This window comes from Erythrolamprus reginae, chromosome 4 (genome assembly GCF_031021105.1).
Source record: "Erythrolamprus reginae isolate rEryReg1 chromosome 4, rEryReg1.hap1, whole genome shotgun sequence".
Classification (NCBI taxonomy): Eukaryota; Metazoa; Chordata; class Lepidosauria; order Squamata; family Dipsadidae; genus Erythrolamprus; species Erythrolamprus reginae.
Genome location: NC_091953.1, coordinates 104,004,780 through 104,024,685, shown reverse-complemented (window position 1 = coordinate 104,024,685; position 19,906 = coordinate 104,004,780). Strand labels below are relative to the sequence as shown.

At 35.5% G+C, this 19,906-nt stretch overlaps 1 protein-coding gene across 1 annotated transcript; it reads left to right on the top strand.

Annotated features, from left to right (window-relative positions):
• Positions 1–875: 875 nt before the first annotated feature.
• LAMP1 (lysosomal associated membrane protein 1) lies at positions 876–19,160 on the top strand. Its single transcript, XM_070751134.1, has 9 exons — positions 876–1,174; positions 10,062–10,180; positions 13,893–14,112; positions 14,469–14,627; positions 15,074–15,294; positions 15,802–15,924; positions 16,687–16,756; positions 17,165–17,335; positions 18,223–19,160. The coding sequence occupies exons 1-9, from the start codon at positions 1,126–1,128 to the stop codon at positions 18,360–18,362; spliced, it is 1,272 nt and encodes a 423-aa protein (XP_070607235.1). The 5' UTR covers positions 876–1,125; the 3' UTR covers positions 18,363–19,160.
• Positions 19,161–19,906: the final 746 nt, after the last annotated feature.

Genomic DNA, 19,906 nt, shown 5'->3' with positions numbered 1-19,906 from the left:
TAATTGCAAGAACAAATAATGCAATATTTTTTTTAAAAAAAACCCTTCATCTTTCCGCCTGACTCAGGTAAAAGCTGCCAAAAGCTATTAAAAAAACTTTTTGAAATTGGTAGAAATTATCCTATAAATTATCCTATAATTGGTAGAAATTATCCTATAAATTATCCTATAATTTCTACCAATTAATCCTTTAATCCTATATTATGTTATATTATAATCCTATATTATAACCCTAGAATTGTTTGACAAATATAAATTAAAAAAATAAAAAATCCCAGAGGACAAAACTAGATTTATATTTTCCTTTTTTCTCTTTTAGAAGCAATACTTTCAGTGAAATGTACCTGGAATTATGTGTCATATATAAAGAATTTACGAAGGATTAATTAAAATGTATAATCGTGTATTTTATTGTAATATGGTAATATCTGAAGGTATATTATTTATTTATTTATTCATTTGTCAAACAAGTACTGTATAGTATTATAGTACATATTAACATATGTAGAACGTAGTAATAGATAGGATAATAAGACAGTAGGACAGGGACATTAGGCACATAAGTGCAATTATACTTGGGTATGGATCGACGGAGAAAAAAATAAACCTTTTGCCTTGATATATTTTACTTTGAGGGTATCCTCTATAACCTTATTTATTTGGACAAAATAAATAAATAAAATACCCCCCCTCCCCCAAATCCCTCGAGATTCTAGTCAGCACAACTAAAGCATCACGTGAAAAAGCAGCAACGCCAACCAACCGATAAGCACGGGGGCGGCAGAACGGACTCTCCCCCGGTTTTTTTTGCTTTCCACGGCGCTCTCGCGATAGCTTGCTGTCTCGCGCCGAACCCTCCCCCGCCCCCCGCCCCCACTCCTTTAAAATAAATAAAGGAGGCGGGTTCTTAATTGGAATCAGGTGACAAGCAAGGGCCATAACGACGGCAAGGCCGGGGGTGGGGCCCGAAATCCCGGGTCATGTGACCGCGCCCCCTGTGGACGTTTTCTTCAAGTGCTGCGTGTGGCTGCTTGGCTCTCCCGTGTCCCCTGTTAGCGGCTTCGTTTTGACGGCGCTCCTCTTTTTTTTTTTTTTTCCCCTCGCGTCCTCTCTTCTCGCTCCGTCATGGCGGGCCGAAGCGCGGTGGGTTTCCTTTTGGCGGCTGCCCTGCTCGGTGAGTGTTGACCGTGTGTGGGGGGAGGGAGCGGTTTCTCCTCTCCCTCAGCCCCCCCTCCCCTCAGGGTTATTATATTTATTAATTTATTATTTACTAATTGGGCTTGTATGCCGCCCGTCTCCGAGGACTCCGTTTGTCTTCCCTCACGGTCTTCCCTTGTATGCCGCCCGTCTCCGAGGGCCGTTTGTCTTCCCTCACGGCCTGCAGGCAACGGCACCCGGCTTCCTACGTTAGCCCTGGGCTCGCCTGGCCCTTCCCGTGAGGGAACCGGGCCGCCTCACAAACACACACCCTACCCGGGGGGTTCGGTTTTGCACAAAGGTAGGGCGGCCTTTCCCCGGTCGGCCGCCCGCCTCCCTCCCTTTGCACGACGAGGCGGTTCGGTCGGCCGCCTTTTTGGAGAGAAGGTGAAAAAAGGGATGACGGAGGAGAAAGCGGTTTCCTTTTCTCCCCGCTTGCTCTCCCCCTTCTCTCCCCCCTCCACCCGGTTCACATCCGCCGCTTCTGCTCGACGTCGCTCCGGGTTGATTTCAAAGAGTCTCCGAACCCGAGCGGCTGTTTGTTTTTTAAACGGCCCGTTAAAACAGTGTTTCCCAACCGTGGCAACTTGAAGATATCTGGACTTCAACTCCCAGAATTCCCCAGCCAGCATTCGCTGGCTGGGGAATTCTGGGAGTTGAAGTCCAAATATCTTCAAGTGGCCAAGGTTGGGAAACACTGAGTTAAAACAATTGCGTGATGAGGAGAACGGGAGCGGCTCTTTGTAGGCAGCCTCGGCTTCCTTTTTTTTTTTTCCCCTTTTCCCCGTCCTGGGGTTATTTTGCAACTGCTCGGAAGTAGTGAAATCAGTGCTTTTCCTTTTCTTCTCCTTCTCCTTCCTGAAATTTTATCCGAGCGCTTTGGATTTCTCAGCCTCTAGTGAGCATTTGGAAGAAGTGACTAACTGCTTTCTCTTTCTCTCTCTCTCTTTTTTTTGCCCTTTCAGGGCACTGTAATGTAAAATAGGCTGCTCTTCCACCTTCCATTATTGCTGGAAAATTTAGACAATTTTCCTTTTCTTCTTCCTTTTCCTGAAATTTTACCCCAGCCCTTTGGATTTCTCAGCCTCTACGGTAGTAAGCATTAACTAACTGCTTTCTCTGTCCCACCCCACTTTTGCCCTTTTGGGGCACTGTAATGTAAAATAGGCTGCTCTTCCACCTTCCATTATTGCTGGATAATTGGGAAAATTTTAAAGCTGTAGGCCTCGATTCCTCCCCCCCCTCCCGTTTTTAAAATGGGTTGCTGCCTTCTCCCAATTACAATGTGCTGCTTATATGTTCTGCTCTCCAGTACACTGCTCAAAAAACAAAGCGAACACTCAAAGAATACACCCTAGATCTGAATAAATGAAATATTCTCATTGAATACTTTGTTCTGTACAAAGTTGAATATGCTGACAACAAAATGAAATTGATTGTCAATCAGTGTTGCTCCCTAAGTGGACAGTTTGATTTCACAGAAGTTTGATTTACTTGGAGTTATATTCTGTTGTTTAAGTGTTCCCTTTATTTTTTGAGCAGTATACAGTATTTGACTTTGTATTTCTTGCAACTCCCAAGGTAGATCTGGGATATAGGTGTTAACTTAATGCTGGCTCAATGTTGTTTCAAAGCTTGCACTAAGGGAAATAAGAGGTGATGATGCTAAATCCTTCCCAACCATATTCAGAGAGGGGGAAAATATCTAGTTCCTTTTACTCATTAGAGGGAATAATAGCTCAAGGCAGCAGTTTTGTACCAGGAGGTTGTAACTTCTCCCAGCTCAAAGGGCAACAAACTGTTGGTGTTATGCAACTACCGCCAGGTTCACAGATTTATGTAGACAGCAATAGCATTTAGCATTTAGACTTATATACAGCTTCACAGCCCTCTCTAAGCTGTTTACAGAATCAGCATATTGCCTCCAACCATCTGGGTCTTAATTTTACCCACCTTGGAAAGTTTTTCTAAGTAAAACAAACCATTTAAAAATATTTGGCTGTGTCACTTAAACATGGTTTATTTAGCATATGACAGAAGAACTCTTGTTCCTCACAAATTCTTTTCCCCCTCCTTTTGGAAGTTTGTGGATTTGTGCTTTCCTCTTAAATGTTCTGTCTTTATGATCATTTAAAGAACCCAAATTTTTCACTAGGTGTGATTCTTTGTAGACTCATGTAATATGCTACCGTTGATCCAAATTACAGTATTTATTTTTACCTATGTCAGTATTTGTTTCCAGTATAATTACTATGAATCTGCAATGTTAATGATGGTACGGTAGGTTCCTATACAAACTTGAGTAAATATTATTGAACTCTATGAACTATTTACCCTAATCTCAAACTGTGCAGTGTTGTGACCTTGGAAAGTGTATAAATCGGCATACAAATCTAATTAATAATAATAATAATAATAATAATAATAATAATAATAATAATAATAATTGCCCTGTATGAATAAAAATAATGAGTTCATTTTGTTTACTTTTGTGAGAAATAAATCATATACATTTAATAAATTGTTAATCTGTAGAGCAGCAATTGTAAATATTCCTGACCTTGTCAAATTGCCAGGGCAAAAGAGGAGCATGTAATGAAAGCAATCCACACTTTGACTTCACAAGCAATGAAAGCTTTGTGTTGACAAGTCAGTAGTTGGCTTGTCCAGGCAAAACAAGTAGTGCTTCTGATAGAGCTTCTGCTTTGTGGGTGTAAGTCTTTAGGCTTGTGTATATTTAGGTCTGAAGCTTGACATATTGAGGCTTGACTCTAGCTGTAGTTGGCCAAGCTGAAGAAAATTCTGTAGTAATCCAGGCTTGCATGTTCTTCCTCAGACTGGCCTATAGTAGTCTAGACTCTAGATAATACATAATTTCTTAGCTTGTAAGTAAAATATAAAAGAATACCCATAAAAACTATTGATTTAATAGTGGCTGGTTTCATTGTGGTTCTATAAATGAGATGGATTAAAAAAACCTCTAGAAAATTCCACACAGATCAATTGTTACTTCATTCTTTCTTGCTTTGAAAATATGTCATTTCATTTTATGATTTATGTTTTCAAGAATTTTCACATGCAGGAAAAAAGCCCAACGAAGTCAATATCTTTTTGAGCTTAAATATTTCATAAATATAGCTTTCCAATGCCAACATTCCTTTACTTTATCTGAGTTGAATCCACAAATAATTTGGTTTACAATGTTTTAGTGACATTGAAACAGATTAGGAAAACAAAAGGACATTGTTTAATTAGTGAAGTCAGTCTTCCCTGTTTATCATCGGCAAAGATGAAAATGTTCTCACTTGTTATCTATGTGGTTAGGCATTGCAAAACTAGAAATTTGAAATATGAACTCATAAACATGACTCTGAATTTTGTTTTGTATTTGATACTTTGTTTGAAAGCCAATTTGCTACTTATTATGCCTTATAGAAATAAAATATATACCTTCTTTAAAATCATGCAAATAAAATTCTCTTTTAGAATTCCTTTTGACTTTTAAAAATGTTAATCCAGCATGAAATTTGAACTAGAACACTATGGCTGGAAATTGCAATTTATTGCCATGATATGTGACTTTCATAGCCACAAAAGTTAAAAAATTAAAATTCTAATCCAATGTTATTCTCTATAGAAATGTATTAATTTATGCAGTTTACTTCCCAATCCAGTTTGATTCCAGGAAATATAAAGATATTATTAATCAAAGACAAACATAGAATAATAAATAGAATATAAAGCCCTACATGGCATCGGACCAGAATATCTCCGGGATCGTCTTCTGCCGCACAAATCCCAGCGGCCGATAAGGTCCCACAGAGTTGGCCTTCTCCGGGTCTCATCGACTAAATGTTGTCTGGCGGGCCCCAGGGGAAGAGCCTTCTCTGTGGTGGCCCTGGCCTTCTGGAATCAACTCCCCCCCAGAGATCAGAACTACCCTCCTTGCCTTTCGTAAATTGCTCAAGACCCTCCTATATCGCCAGGCATGGGGGAATTGCGACATCTACCCTGAGCTTATATAGTTTATGTATGGTGTGCTTGTGTTGTATGGTTTTTAAATGGCGGATTTTTAGATACTTTTTAAATATTAGATTTGTTACATTGTATACTGTTGTTGTTGCTACTGTTGTGAGCCGCCCTGAGTCTGCAGAGAGGGGTGGCATACAAATCTAAATAATAATAATAATAATAATAATAATAATAATAATAATAATAATACATTATAGTCAGTTGCAATTTTTCCATATAAAAATTGCAACTGACTGCTCTGTATGCAACTAGGTAAGGTTTTTTTAAATTCTACTTTGAAAGTGACACAGTTTTTATATGGGAAATAGTTGTTTAGTTGACCTGATTTAGAATAAATAAAGGACTGGATTCTCCACCATTTGTAATAAGGTCTTTGCATCTTCCTTTGTATCTCCCTATGAGCTCACTGATGAGGCAACTTAAAATGAGACACACAGAGAGAACAAAGAATTGAAGGATATTAATATACCTTTAGCTATTATGATTTATGTATGGTTTGTTTGGGCTGTATGATTATTTTTATAAGGGTTTTAAACTGTTTTTTAATCATTGGATTTGTATACCTGTACTATGTATTGTTTTGTTGTGATCCGCTCTGGGTCCTCAGAGAGGGGCGGCATACAAATCTAATAAATTATTATTATTATTATTATTATTATTATTATTATTATTATTATTATTATTATTATGGAATAAAGTGGCTTGATATTTAAGAAAACTATAGACATTACACGAGAAATGCCTATTTTTTGTTTTAACTTCCCATATATTTTTGTGCTTACATGAACTATTCTCAAGACACATTTGACACCCCCCCACACACACAAAATACTTTACATTTTGATGGAACCAGGACAGAATTATATAGACATGACAATAAAATACAATTATATGATTTAATTAGGAGTAGAACTAAGTTACAACTTTACTCTTCTGCTCTTTTGGGAACAGTTACATAGTTTCTCCCTAATTTTAATTTTTCAGTATCTTTATAATATTAGTCATTAAATAATGACAATGGATGTTGTATCCCATTAAAGTGACTTCAATTTTCCAGTAAATGAAATAGGATACTTGAAGATAAATATCATTTTTTTAAGGTTGCATACTCTAATGTGGTTGGGATCTACTTGAACAACATTTCAGCATTATATTTTATACTGCTTATGCTGAGAACTATGGAAGACTGGATTTGGTCAATAGGCAGCATCCAGCTCAACACTTATTCAGTGAACTGAGGTCTGGAGTTAGAACTTATTTGATTTCATTTGAAACCTTATCCAGTACTGTGGTAATACAATTTTTCCTGGGCTTCATGTGGTATGCACCTTCCCTCAGTGAGGAAAGATGTGACAGATAACTAGCATTCAGTTTTGTTTGCCTCCTGCCATTCCACCTTTATAGGAAGAAGTAAGTATGAGCAAGGAATAGAACTTTGGTAGAAGGTAAGGTGTGTATCAAAACTGCTTCATCCTGGATTTAATCCATGTTAGCATGCAAGATTGATACATTTTAAAACATAAACAAAGCCAATATCATTTTCATTAATCTATCCCAAATAATTTAGCTATTTTACAATAGTGGTCTGGTTTGCCCTACAAACCCTGCATGGCCAACTATGAAGATGGAAGAATTATCTGCATTTGATATCCTAAATGTCAGGTTTCACTATTGTAAATATCTTGTCTCTAAATCTTTTTAAAATTCATATTCGTTTTGTAAGAAACTAGCCTTCTCTCTTCTTCCATTTTTAATAGTGAACAAAATCATAACAGAAATCAACATATTTGGAGTATTCAGAAGATGCTGAGATGCAGTGTGTATCTTTTCTAATAGGAAGCATGTTACTTGCTGCCCTATAAAATGTAGTTTTGATTAGATATAGAGTTGATGGTATGTACATCCAAAAGCAGAAGGGCAGAGGTGATAATAATACTTCTACTGTAATTTGGATAGAAACATAGAAGAGCGACGGCAGAAAAAGACCTTGTGGTCCATCTAGTCTGCCCTTATACTATTTCCTGTATTTTATCTTAGGATGGATATATGTTTATCCCAGGCATGTTTAAATTCAGTTACTGTGGATTTACCATGTCTGCTGGAAGTTTGTTCCAAGGATCTACTACTCTTTCAGTAAAATAATATTTTCTCATGTTGCTTTTGATCTTTCCCCCAACTAACTTCAGATTGTGTCCCCTTGTCCTTGTGTTCACTTTCCTATTAAAAACACTTCTCTCCTTAACCTTATTTAACCCTTTAACATATTTAAATGGATCTAAGTGGCACACATTTTACCTCTTCCATGGGCTACATGCATTGGAATAGCATCTATATTTAGATGCTACAAACTCAGTTAATTTGGACAAAGGGACAAGGACTTTAAAAAGGGTATAATAAATCCTGTATATAATCTGATGTCAGACTTTTTTAATGTTAGGAAAATCTTATTGGTGCAGTGGCAAGAGTGCAGTACTGCAAGCTATTTCTGCTGATCACCGGCTGCAAGCAGTTTAGCAGAGAGAATCTCAGTAGGCTCAAGGTTGACTCAGCCTTCCATCCTCCCAAGGTCGGTAAAATGAGGACCCAGATTGTTGGGGGCAATATGCTTACCGCTTAAAGAGGACTGTAAAGCACTATGAAGCAATATATAAGTCTAAATGCAATTGCTATAATGCTATTTGGTAGCACTATAAAGTTATTAGTAGCCACTCTTAAAAAAGAAAAAAGGGTGCTACATTATATGCAAATTTGTATAGTATCTAGAAGCTAGACCTAAAAAAGGAGAAGTGCCAGTACAAATAATGGCAATTAAAACAGTTACTGCTGATTTATGATTGTAAAACATTTCGTTTTACAATCTTTTTTTAAAGTAACTAGCATATCAACTTAAGTTCAAAAGTAAGTCTTCATAAGTAAGTTTTCATATAGATGGATGCCAAAAGTTGTGCAATATTATGATTCCAAGTGGGAGAAGAGGGAAGCCTTCTTTTAGACTGTATGCAATATTCACCAGGCCCTTCTGAGTAATTTTTTAAAAATGAGACAATCCTCACTTGTAGTATTTGCACCATTCAGCACCTCAGTTTGCAATTATATAAGTCAGTGTTTTGCTTTGTTTGCAATAGCAGCTGTTCCTAGCTGGGAGTGTTAGAAAATTTCAGTTCACAACTAAATTATTTATAGAGAAGGAAACTTAATCAGGTAAATATTTTTCCCTCTCTCCCCAAGTACAGAGGTCAGACTAAGAAATACCCTGCTGTATAATCCTAGTATTGAAACTAGTACTGACCCCTGTAAAAACAACCGTGTGGTTATAGCTATTTGTAGGTAGTCTGAAGAGTTGATCTAAATGGCATGAGCAGATTAATTAATCTCCCAAAAATCTTGTTTTGACCTACCAGTTCTCCCTAGGGAAAAGCAGTTTTCAAATGCAAAACTTGTTCTAATTGAGTTAACATCTAAATGCTGAAAATGCACTTTTTTTCCTTTCCTAAATATACTCCATAGCCTTCCATCCTAATCCTCATGTTCATTAGTTTTTCAAATTGAAGGAAATCCCATTTGTAAAAAAAGCTATAAGGACAATACTGCCAGAAAATTCTACAATATTCTAAAGTGCTGTATTGTTAGTGGCACATATATAATCTGTTCTGTTTGTACCCTTTTAAATAACCAGTGTTGGTATTCATTATGCATCGTGTATTGACACAGAAGAGCTTTTGCCACTCTCTCTCTGTGTGTGTGTGTGTGTGTGTGTGTGTGTGTGTGTGTGTGTGTGTGTGTGAAGGACTATTTCTCAAGTAGGAATAATGTAGAAAAAAAATAATGTAGAAGAAAAATGCAGCTATATTGTGATAGTAATTTCAAACTTACTTTGGCATATCCTATACTGTTGAAAAATATATATGGTTGTGTATACAAAATTACTAATTGTAAGTTTGGTAGGGAAATGATTTTACAGGGAAGTTGTCTCTTGAGAATTCAGTGCACAAGAGGAGTACAACATTTTAATAATTCAGGTCTTTGAAGAATTGACATATATACAAATTGCCATGTGCTATCACTGAGTAAATCATTAGCTCTTATGGGTGATAATTTGTACAGTTGCTTTTGACAACAGCTTGTAGTGTAATAACAGGAATCATGTTAATGAAGTGTAGCTAAAAGATGAAGCTAATATTACCTGCTTTTAAAACTTTGCCTTCTGCCAAGACAGAAATAATATGCACAATTTTGTAAGTTAGTGTTTCTGACACCAAGAAAAAAAATCCCAAGAATTAATGCTATTTCATTTTTTTTAATCTGAAGGATCATTAACAGGGAAGGGGGGATAGTGTATATTGGATAATTTTGAAATAGTATTTTAACCAGTATGTTAAGAGTTTTCCATACAAATTATGCTTCAGAAATTTTGTTGACAAAAAGAAATCAACTACTCTAAAAGTAATCATCCTGCTTTGATTCTTATAGCCTCCTCAGTATGTTTATCTTTGTGAACTTGTTCCAATACAATACAATAAAAGAGGTATAATTAATATTGAACTGAGATTATTCTTAAATACTAGGCTTTGTAAGTCAATTGTATGTAAACAGGGTAGGATAAATGCATTCGTTTTTAAATCATTTGCTATCTACATAAGAGTTCTATAAAAGTTAGAATCCTGACTAGGTTTTTCTATGTACATAATAAAGGGATTGGATCGCTTGTATAAACTTTATAAAGCACGAAGATCTTCTGAATGTATTTATATTATATTGAATCTCAAGCTACATACAGCTCTTTAAATAATTGTAATCCATTGCTTTGTTTTCCTTTTTTTATATATTTATAGGTTTTTTACAAACAGCGGCATCATTTCAAGTAACAGATCAAAAGGGAAAACTATGCCTATCAGCCAATTTCTCTATGAGGTTCACAGTGGAGTTCGAGACAAAGAGTAGTAAAAAACAGGTAAAACTACTGAAATTTAAAGGGATTCTAACAGAGAATGCATGTCGTTGGAACACTCTGTCTCAGTACAGGTAGTCCTCAACTTACAACCACAGATGGAATGAAAGAGCTGCCTGATGGAAGCTTTCAAGTCTGATCCTGCAACCTGCCAAAGGATTTCCCCCATGCATACAGGGGAATTTTTCAGGGGACTTCAGAAATGGTCATGCAGCCCACGAAAGAATTTTAGTTCTCCATGCATAGAGCTCCACGCGCTCCTTCCTTAGTTCCATTGAGTTTTTCAATACCCCTCCGCCCCCTCCCCTGGCAGCCTTCTCTTCCAGGTTCCCTAATGAATTTTGGGGGAAACTGACAGAGAATTGCAAATGGTTATGACATGATTCTGGGACAGTTGGCAACTGGTGATGAATGTGAGACAATTGCCAAGTGCATGAGATGTGGTCATGTGATTGCAACCTGCAGAAATGCTTTACAAGCTCTAAACCCCCCCCCCCCCCTTTCTGAGGCTGTTGTAACTTTGAACCTTAAATGGTCGTGAATGGAGGACTACCTGTACTAACCCTCTTCTGCTTTTTAGATTATGTGAAAGCAAACTTTGTGAATCAAGTACTTTATATGTAAAAACCAGTTTGATATAATAGTTGGCCCAACATCAACCAGTGACTTCATGTCTAGAGTGAACCTAGAACTCCCAGTTTCTAACCTGGTTCTTGTAGTCCCGCTTAGGCATGAAATCATTTGGTTAAGGCAGTCATTCTTTTAGCCCTAGAAGAAGGATGCAATGACAAGCCACTTCCAAAAATATATATGGGGAAGAGCAGTATGGTCCTGGATTTTCTCCTCTAATACGGGCAATTAACATGGGCAATTCAATTTGCAACTTAACAGTTGCAAAACAGCAAAGTGGGTGATAATAAGAAACATAGTTTGAGATTGCACACAGATTATAGCTCAATCCTCCAAATTGCCAATATTTTTGAAAACCATCTAAATGTATGGCCAACACTGGATCTGATGGTAGCAAATTATGATTTCAAATATGCATAAAGAAATACTTTTTATTGCCCTGACTTTCCCAACATTTTGTTTCAGTGGATACCTTTGAATTCTGTTGTGCCTGTATTTGGGAATTGAGGATTGGGCAGGGTATACTTTCATCTACATTTTCCAAGTCTTCTCTTAAAGATACTGTTTATAAACTAAAACAAACATTACATTTTTGTAGAGAAGCTACTTTGATACTTACCCTTTTTGTTGTCTTATCTATATACAAAACATGTTTTAGTAATCTTATTGAAGGTGGCAGTTAAAGCAGTTACTTCAAATAGGTGTGTGCACAATAGCTTTATTAGATTTGTGACTACTGTATTGGCAGTGTTATTTTCAAGCCATTTATTATTGAGTCCTTGGAATTCTTTTGAAGGAATTTGGTTCTACAGTATTTCATTTTAGTCACACAGAAATTGCAAAGGAAGAAAGTTGGTCTAAAGCGAATTAAATGAGGATTTTATTGTGAATTTTTCCTATCTTAGTTTCAAGCATAAAGTATCTATACTGTTGACATTATTTTCAAATGGCTACAGGGCTCTGAAACATTTTATTAACCTGTTTCCCCCAAAATAAGACATTCCCTGTTAATAAGGCCAATCGGGCTTTTGAGTGCATGGCAATAAGGCCAAGCGCTTATTTAAGGGTTTAAAAAAATATAAGAGAAGGTCTTATTTTCAGGAAAACATTGTAATATAAATCCTACCTATCCAAGATGTTGCATATCGCTCTTTTATTATTTGTACAATAATAAATACACTTTTCCTTGACTAGAAATCCATTCACATTTTATTATGACTTAAACTTGCTTGTAATTCTGTTACATTCCTTAATAACCAAAGCAAACATCATTATTATAAATAGCAAATATTATGTGATGTGACCAGCTACATTATGTATTTAGAAAAATATATACTAGTAACATTAGATAATTCTTTTTTAATATTAATTTTATTAAAAATTACAATTGTAAAGATAAAAGATGCAAATGAAAAAGACAGTGAAAAGTAAGAAAAATAAATAGCTCAGTAAATGGAAAAATGTATAAAGAAACAACATTCTGCTTTATAACACATATAAACAGTTTTAGTAATTACCACCTCTTATTTCAGTTCTTATTAGTAAAAGTCCATTGAGGACTTTCCATTAAAAGGCCAGCGATAATATCTATTTTGACCTTGATAAAATATGTTGTATTCCTTTTTATTTTTAACAATCTTAATCTTTAGTCCCTTTAAATAATGTCCCAAAACTATTTTTTAAAATGTTTTCTTTATAAACATTCTCACAAGCCTCTTTTTAAAGTCACTGTTGGAAAATTATCCAGTTACTCTCTTGGTACATTATATCCCTTTTAATTACCATGTTTCCCTCAAAATAAGGTGTCTTACATTTTTTTAACCCTGAAATAAGCATTTGGCCTTATTTTGGGAGGGGGATCTTTATTATTGGGTATGTGGAACAAGAGGGAGCTCCTTTTGCTGTCTTACCTAATTTCCAGCTCTGTCTCCCTAACTCTAACCAGAGGAAATGGCGAGGATTGGCTGTGCATGTATTTAAATATTTTTGGGGTAAGGCTTATTTTAAGAGGAGAGTTTATTTCGGGGGGGGGAGGGCTTATCTGGGGAGGGTTTATACTTCTGGGCACTCCAGGTAGATTGTTGTTCTCAAATATGACAGTACTGGAAGATAATGGGTTCCTGGTAGTTTCATGTTAGAAATCTGTGGCAATTAAGGTGTGTCTTTTTTTATCAACACATTTCTTGCAACTCTGTTAACTATTTGCAACAAAACATTTGACAGTTCTGTGATCAGGCCACAATATCTTAGCAATTTCAAGAGTGCTGCATCCCTCTGAAAGACTTTTTACAATTTTTGACTTTTCAGAGTCAGTTAAATCTCGTTTAGCCCATTTTGCCTGAGGAATAGAAGCTACCTAATAATTATGTACGTCTTGATATAAAGTGTTGATCTCCTTAGACTACACCCTCCCTCATTACACAAATACACGTCACCTGACATGGTTATGCCAATTAAGCATTCAAGTTTATACAGCTTGGAGGTGGAAAATATTCATACAAAGGATGATATGGTCAAAATACTCATTTGTTTAATAATTGGGCACACAAAGCCCAAAAAAGCTCTTTAGAAGAGCTTTTTAGAGTATAAAATTAAAATTAAATGATAAGTGGTTGAAAAGTTTTGCTCAAGAGCCATCTCAATTCTGTGTATATCTAGAATGGATGTGTATGTCAAGGCTGCTGTAAATACGTGGGCATGTGTTAATCTTGTATGTTGAAGGAATTACATGTTTGAAGTGCTCATTATACTGGTCATATAAAAATTAATTATCAAAAATTGATTTACTAGTTTGAGATTGGGCAGATTTGTGTATAAATCCATATTCACCCATGATATTCTCACAAGATGAGAGAAAATATAGGCAGGAGGTGGGGTAGGTATGTTTGCCAACTTGAGTTATGTGTAAAAATAATAAAGAAGGGATACAAAATAAACACATATTTTTGGATCAGCTTTTATAAATTATTTGTTGCCTTCCCACTCAAATGAATATGTAATAATCTGTTATATACTACTGTGGGCTTGTTGATTGCATGTTAAATCTACAGATGTTAAATATAAATAATTCTCTTATGTCTGCTAGAATGCAACCTTCTTACTTCCATCTGGGGCTGATGTACTAAATGTTAGCACCTGTGGCACCGCGAAACTGCCTGAAGAAATTCTTGCACTTGGATTTGGCAATGGACATTCATTAAATATGACATTTGATAAAAAAGATGGGTCTCACTATGTGATCAGTGTTTTGGCATTCAAATTCAACTTGGGTGATTCTTCCATTTTCACCAATTCATCTGGTGGTGGTAAGTGAAGATGTTTTATTTTTAAGGTTTTCCACTGCACAGGGTGGTGTAATTTGTAACGGAGTTCAATGACGAACAGAAAGTTTGGGGTACTGATCCATCATGAGCTTCAAACACTCCCTGGGTGGTTTTGGGCTAGTCTTTTACAATCTTGGCCCAACCTCTGTATAATGGGGAGAAAAATAGGAGGAGACAGCACTGTATATAGGGACTTGAGCCCCTGAATGGAAGATGACATGGATGGAATGGAAGATGAGGTATAATGTCTAATAAATGTTTAATAAATAATAGTGTCGGCTTCCACTTGTATAGAATTATCTGAAGAATCTTAAACTACTGTCTGTTTCTTGCTACAGAACTTAATGCAACAAAAAAGGGAACTGATATTCAAGCAGAGTTAAATACAAAATATATGTGCCATAGCAACCAGGCAATAACTGCGGAAAAAGTGTCTGTTGTTCTTAGTAATGTTGCAATTGAAGCATATGTTACAAATGGCACCCTCAGCACGAAAAGTAAGTACTTCTAAAGAGTAACCCTACACTAAGTTAAGTCACTGAATGTATCCACTTTCATCTGAGACTATTTGATAGTTTTGTAATTGTTTTAGTAACACTGACTTCTAAGAAAATAACGTATTGCAGGCTTAGTAGAATGCTGAATTTCACTGAATCATCATGTAACTTTAAAACTTACTTTAAAAGCAATTACTATTGGGGCAGATGCACTTGGGAGTTATATGTGAGTGGCATATTTAGGTGGATGTGTTTAAAGAAAAAATCAGATTTTCCTTTTCTGTCACATATTTAAAATTCCAGTTTGGTAATTGTTGTTGAAGGAGCTGTGTGGTTCCATCCATTGTTTTGGGGCATTTAAACATCTAGTAATGTCTAAGTAGGAATTTTTCCTGGCTATTGGAAGTAAACAAGTTCTAGCCTTTTGATTTGTACTTGTTTTTTAGCAACAATTTGTCATGAAGACAAAAGTTCTACTGTTAGTCCCGTAACCACTGCCCACCTATCATCAAGTCACATACCTTCAACTACTGTCGCTACAACTACCAGTGCACCACCCTCATTAAAACCAGAAGTTGGACATTACAATGTGAATGGTTCATCTGGGATGTGCTTACTTGCTTCTATGGGTTTGCAACTTAATCTCACCTACACTGCACAAAATAAGGTATATAAATTGTTAATATACTTTTATACTTTCCAAAAGATGAGATCCTTGCAACTACTAGAGCACCTTTTTAGTCTCATCACTCTAAGTAGTAGTTCTAGCTATAGTTCCTCTCTATACATGTTCAACATTTTTCCATAACTCATTTCCATTTACTTTTATTAAATTTTAAAACTTTCCATCTCATACAGCAATACTGTATACTGCTGTATCGGTGTATGTGTGTGTTTGTGTTACATATAGTATACCTTAAGATAGCTTTGAAAAGTTTATTTTCAACTTTAAAATATTCTTTTAATCATACAAAAGGGTTGAAACAACTGCTTTCAACTGTGAATATTTTAAAAACCTTTACTCAGACTAGTCTATTGTTATAAATAATTGTGACGTATAACAGTTCTTTATTATTTGGATAAATACAGTTAAACTAAAATAGTACATAACAATAATAGCTACTTTTTCTTCTGTGTGAAACTTAAACTTTATATCACAATGTTTTTTTTAAAGACTGTTCTTTCAAAAGTGTTGAATATTCCACCAAATGCAGTTTCTTCTGGGAAGTGTGATAACAACACAGTTAATTTAAACGTAACTTCTGGGAGCACCAAAATTTCTTTCAATTTTGCACAGGTAAGTCTAATTCAATGTACAGCACATTAATTAAGTCCATGACTTTAACCTACAACTTCCTGCCTGCTTCTGATATGCAAAGTTAATGGGGAAGCCGGCAGGAAGTCATAAGTCCTGGGAAGCTTGCAAGTAGACCAATTAAGAAGTTACGTTCACTGAGTGCAACTATATGGGAGATGGCTGCAGTGGTCTGGTATGCATAAGCACTGCTAGTGGGGGGGGGGGCTGCTGCAGAGGGAAACTGTACAGGAAATGTTGGAGGGAGCAGGTTCAACCTGTTCTGTCAGCTTTCCCATTGATTTTGCTTGTGGGAAACTGGCAAGGAAGGTTGCAAATGATAATAGCAGGATGCAGCAATCATCACAAGTGTGAGCCAGTAGCCAAATTCTTGGATTGTGATCAGATGATTGATTGAGGGTGCTGCAATGGCTGGTATTTGGAGGAACAGTTGTAAGTACCATTTATTCTGCATCATGATAACTTTGAACAGTCGCTTAACTAGTGAACTTTTACCAAAGATTATCTGAAAAGTAAAATTTCAAGTCTGTCTACAGATAACTAGAGGTTCTTAATCTGCCCATTGTATATTTCTAAAAGGTTTTAGTTAGTGCTACTAGACATTTGCATATAATTTTTCAAACTTCACATATTAGGCATGTGTCCTCTGAATTAAAAACTGGAAATTATTTGAACTGTAAACTTTTAAGTAGCTTTTGTTAAAGAAAAATGAATTAATAAGTCATTAAAATTTGTCTTTTTAAGAATTCAAGTACTGAGAAGTACTTTCTGCGTGGCATTTTTATGAGTGCAGAGCTTCCTTCTGAAGCTACAGGTAATAAATTCCTTTATAAAATGTTAATATTCTAAAGGTTTAAAAATACATAGTGTGTTTTAAAAGTTAAACTTCTCAATTAAATTCCTTTCACATTTCCTAAATTAGCACTAATGTACATTATTTATTCCTTTTCTCCAAATAGTCTTAACAAAGCCTTTAAGAAAACCAAATATTTAAGCTGCAGACCCTTTGATCAAATTGTCAATCATGATTTGATTGTTTCTAACTAAATTAAACATGACTTTTGAACTAATTGTTTGATTGAGGGAAGAACATCAGCAGCAATGGTTGACTGTTCACTTTTAGTTCACTTCTACATCCTGCTCTCACTAGTTTTTAAACCAAGTTTTTAAACTAGTTTTTAAACCAATTCTAACTTGGATTGTTTCTGTAAATCTTTTGCAGAAAAAAGTATCAATGTTGCCAACAATAGCCTAAGTGCTCTAAAAGCCACAATTGGAAAATCTTACAAGTGTGTGGCAGAAGAGATAATTCAGGTTTCAGACAAAGCTGCTCTCAATATATATAATGTTCAAGTTCAGGCTTTCAAGATTGCAGGATACAAATTTGGAGCAGGTAAGGTTTATGGATACAGATTTAAAACATAGCTTATTGCAAATATGCATTCCTAAGAAGCAATTGAAATGTTTAAATGTATTTTTAAGCAATTTAGACCTATGTTATTTCAAAACAGTGTTGAAAAAAGTGTTCTAAGAATCAACACTGCAATTCATGTGGTATGTAGACAAATTCTACACTTTAAAAAATAAAACAGAATGGGGAATTGAAATTAATAGCCCTTTGATCTTTCTCTTAAGAATTGGCACATGTTTATGGTAAATATCTCTCTGCCATTTCAAATTAGAAACTAACTCTGTGCCTGGTTTCTTCTGGAAGATAGAATCTATAGCCGGGCAGAAAACTTCAATTTTTGAAAATCAAAATAAATTTTATGTGGCAGAACTGCCTAAAGCCAAGATAAGGACTTCTACCACTAAGATCATTAGAAAATTATAAATTTTATTTGATCATTGGCAAGTGAAGTGTCAAATTGCATTTCTTTAATTTGAACAGAAATGACTTTTTTCCAAACAGATAACTCCTAGGTTGGTTTTGCACATTGTTTTAAGGTATATAATCTATTTGTCCTAATATTATGAGAATGCTATTTTATTCAGTGATTATAACCAATCATATTCTAGTCTACAGTATGAGAATCCAGTCTATTTGTAATCTTAAAGTGTGTAAATCTATAGATTTTTACACCACTGTATTCTAAGTGATATAAACACAGTTCTCGCAGATGATAATTTTTACACCTAGTGTAATAAATAGTTTTGTAGTTTGGTGTTCAGTTAGATGCTTTGACAAATTATAATATTTCTTTTGAAAGAATTACATTGTATTTGCCTTGCTCTTTTATCTATTTAAAATTGAATTAAATTTATTTATTTTTCTTTCAGTGGAAGAATGTCAGCTGGATGAAAATAATATGTTGATTCCTATTGTAGTTGGTGCAGCCCTTGCTGGACTTGTCCTCATAGTGTTGATTGCATATTTAATTGGCCGAAAGCGTAGCCATGCTGGTTATCAAACCATTTAATGATTTGCACTGAATTAAGCCAGCATGGAAGAACAGCAGTTGCAAGAAGCAGAAAATTGATTCCCCTCCCCCATCTTCTCCTCAGTTAGATTTATGAGGGAGCACAATCTTTTCCTTAAAACTGTTTCTTGCAGTGTCTGCTTTACTAAATGTGAAATCCATCTTGTGGCATTTAAGGATGCACAAAGGATAACTTTAGTTCTGTTTAATTTTGCTAATGGGTTAAATATTTGCCCATCTAGAAACAGGCTGAAATTTTATGAATGCTTTTCTGAATTGGCATGGTTTATAATGTCAACTACTTAAATGAGGATGATATAGTTACTTCATATGCCACTTAAATTCAGATTAATTGTATTTAACAAAGGGAAATTTCCACTTTCTGGTACTACCAACCCATGCTGACCTACGTTTTACTGCATTTACAGTAATGATTGACCAACCAACCTCTGCTATTCCCACTTTGCCTCTACCTAGGTGTGTATCATTAATCTTTAAATGCTAAGCTTGGTATATGCAAAGTGTGAAAATAAAATGTGGCTAACTCTTGATATATTTTTGGTCTGTCAGCTTAGTAGGAGCTGGCCCTTTTTTACATGAAAATGGGTGTTACTTTATTTTTGGTAAAGTGAATTTCAGTCTCTTTTGTTGGAAGTTCAAAGGAGATCCTGTTTCTGCACATGTGTACAATAAATTTCAATCTGCTAATTCTTGCTTTGATTCTGGCTGGGACTGTACACTGCAAGGATCAGTTATGAATGCATTGCCTGTAACAATGCTAATAAAGACTTTTCTGTATGTTCTCAGTGTTCTTTTAAGCATTTACAAAGCTGCTTTGATTTTGAAGTTAATTTGTTTGTAAAGTTTGGAGGGTAACTCTTACCTCAGATTCTTAGTTGTAAAGTGTAAACCTAAAATATTAATCCATGTTTTGTATTTCAAATGATCTGCCTTCAGTCCTTGCATAGTTGATTTTTTTCCCTTTGGAGATGGGGGGAGGGAATTTACCATTAAACAAGTGGGTCTGTTTTTATAGAATTTCCTTGTCACGCTGGAACTAAGTTCTTGTGTTTGCTATAGATTTATCCATAGAGATTCTCCCACAAATGCCATAGCAAGCTAAAATGTTACAAAGTAGTAGATTAAATAAGAAAAATAACCCACAACTTGGTTATTCCTTGATAGAATAAATTCTCATTCACAGCACATGGGATTACATAGGAGACTGCAGCTGTTGTACAACTGATTCTGGGATGAAGCAGGTTATTCAGGGCATAGCTTCACATTAAACATTGCTCACTACAGTTGCATGCTGAAATGTAGAAAGAAACATAAAAAAAATATTTTCTAATTTGTAAGGGGTAACGCCTAGTGTTTTTTATTCTATCGAAGTTCACTATTCAGAATGTAAGTGTGTGCGTGCACATATAAATTAATCTCATGTATCAGAGCCAGACAACAGGAAAAGGTAGATATGCTGTTCTTAAAAAATTGAGATTAAGTGGAGCGCTCGTTTTCTAAACAAGGATTGCTACTTAAAGTCC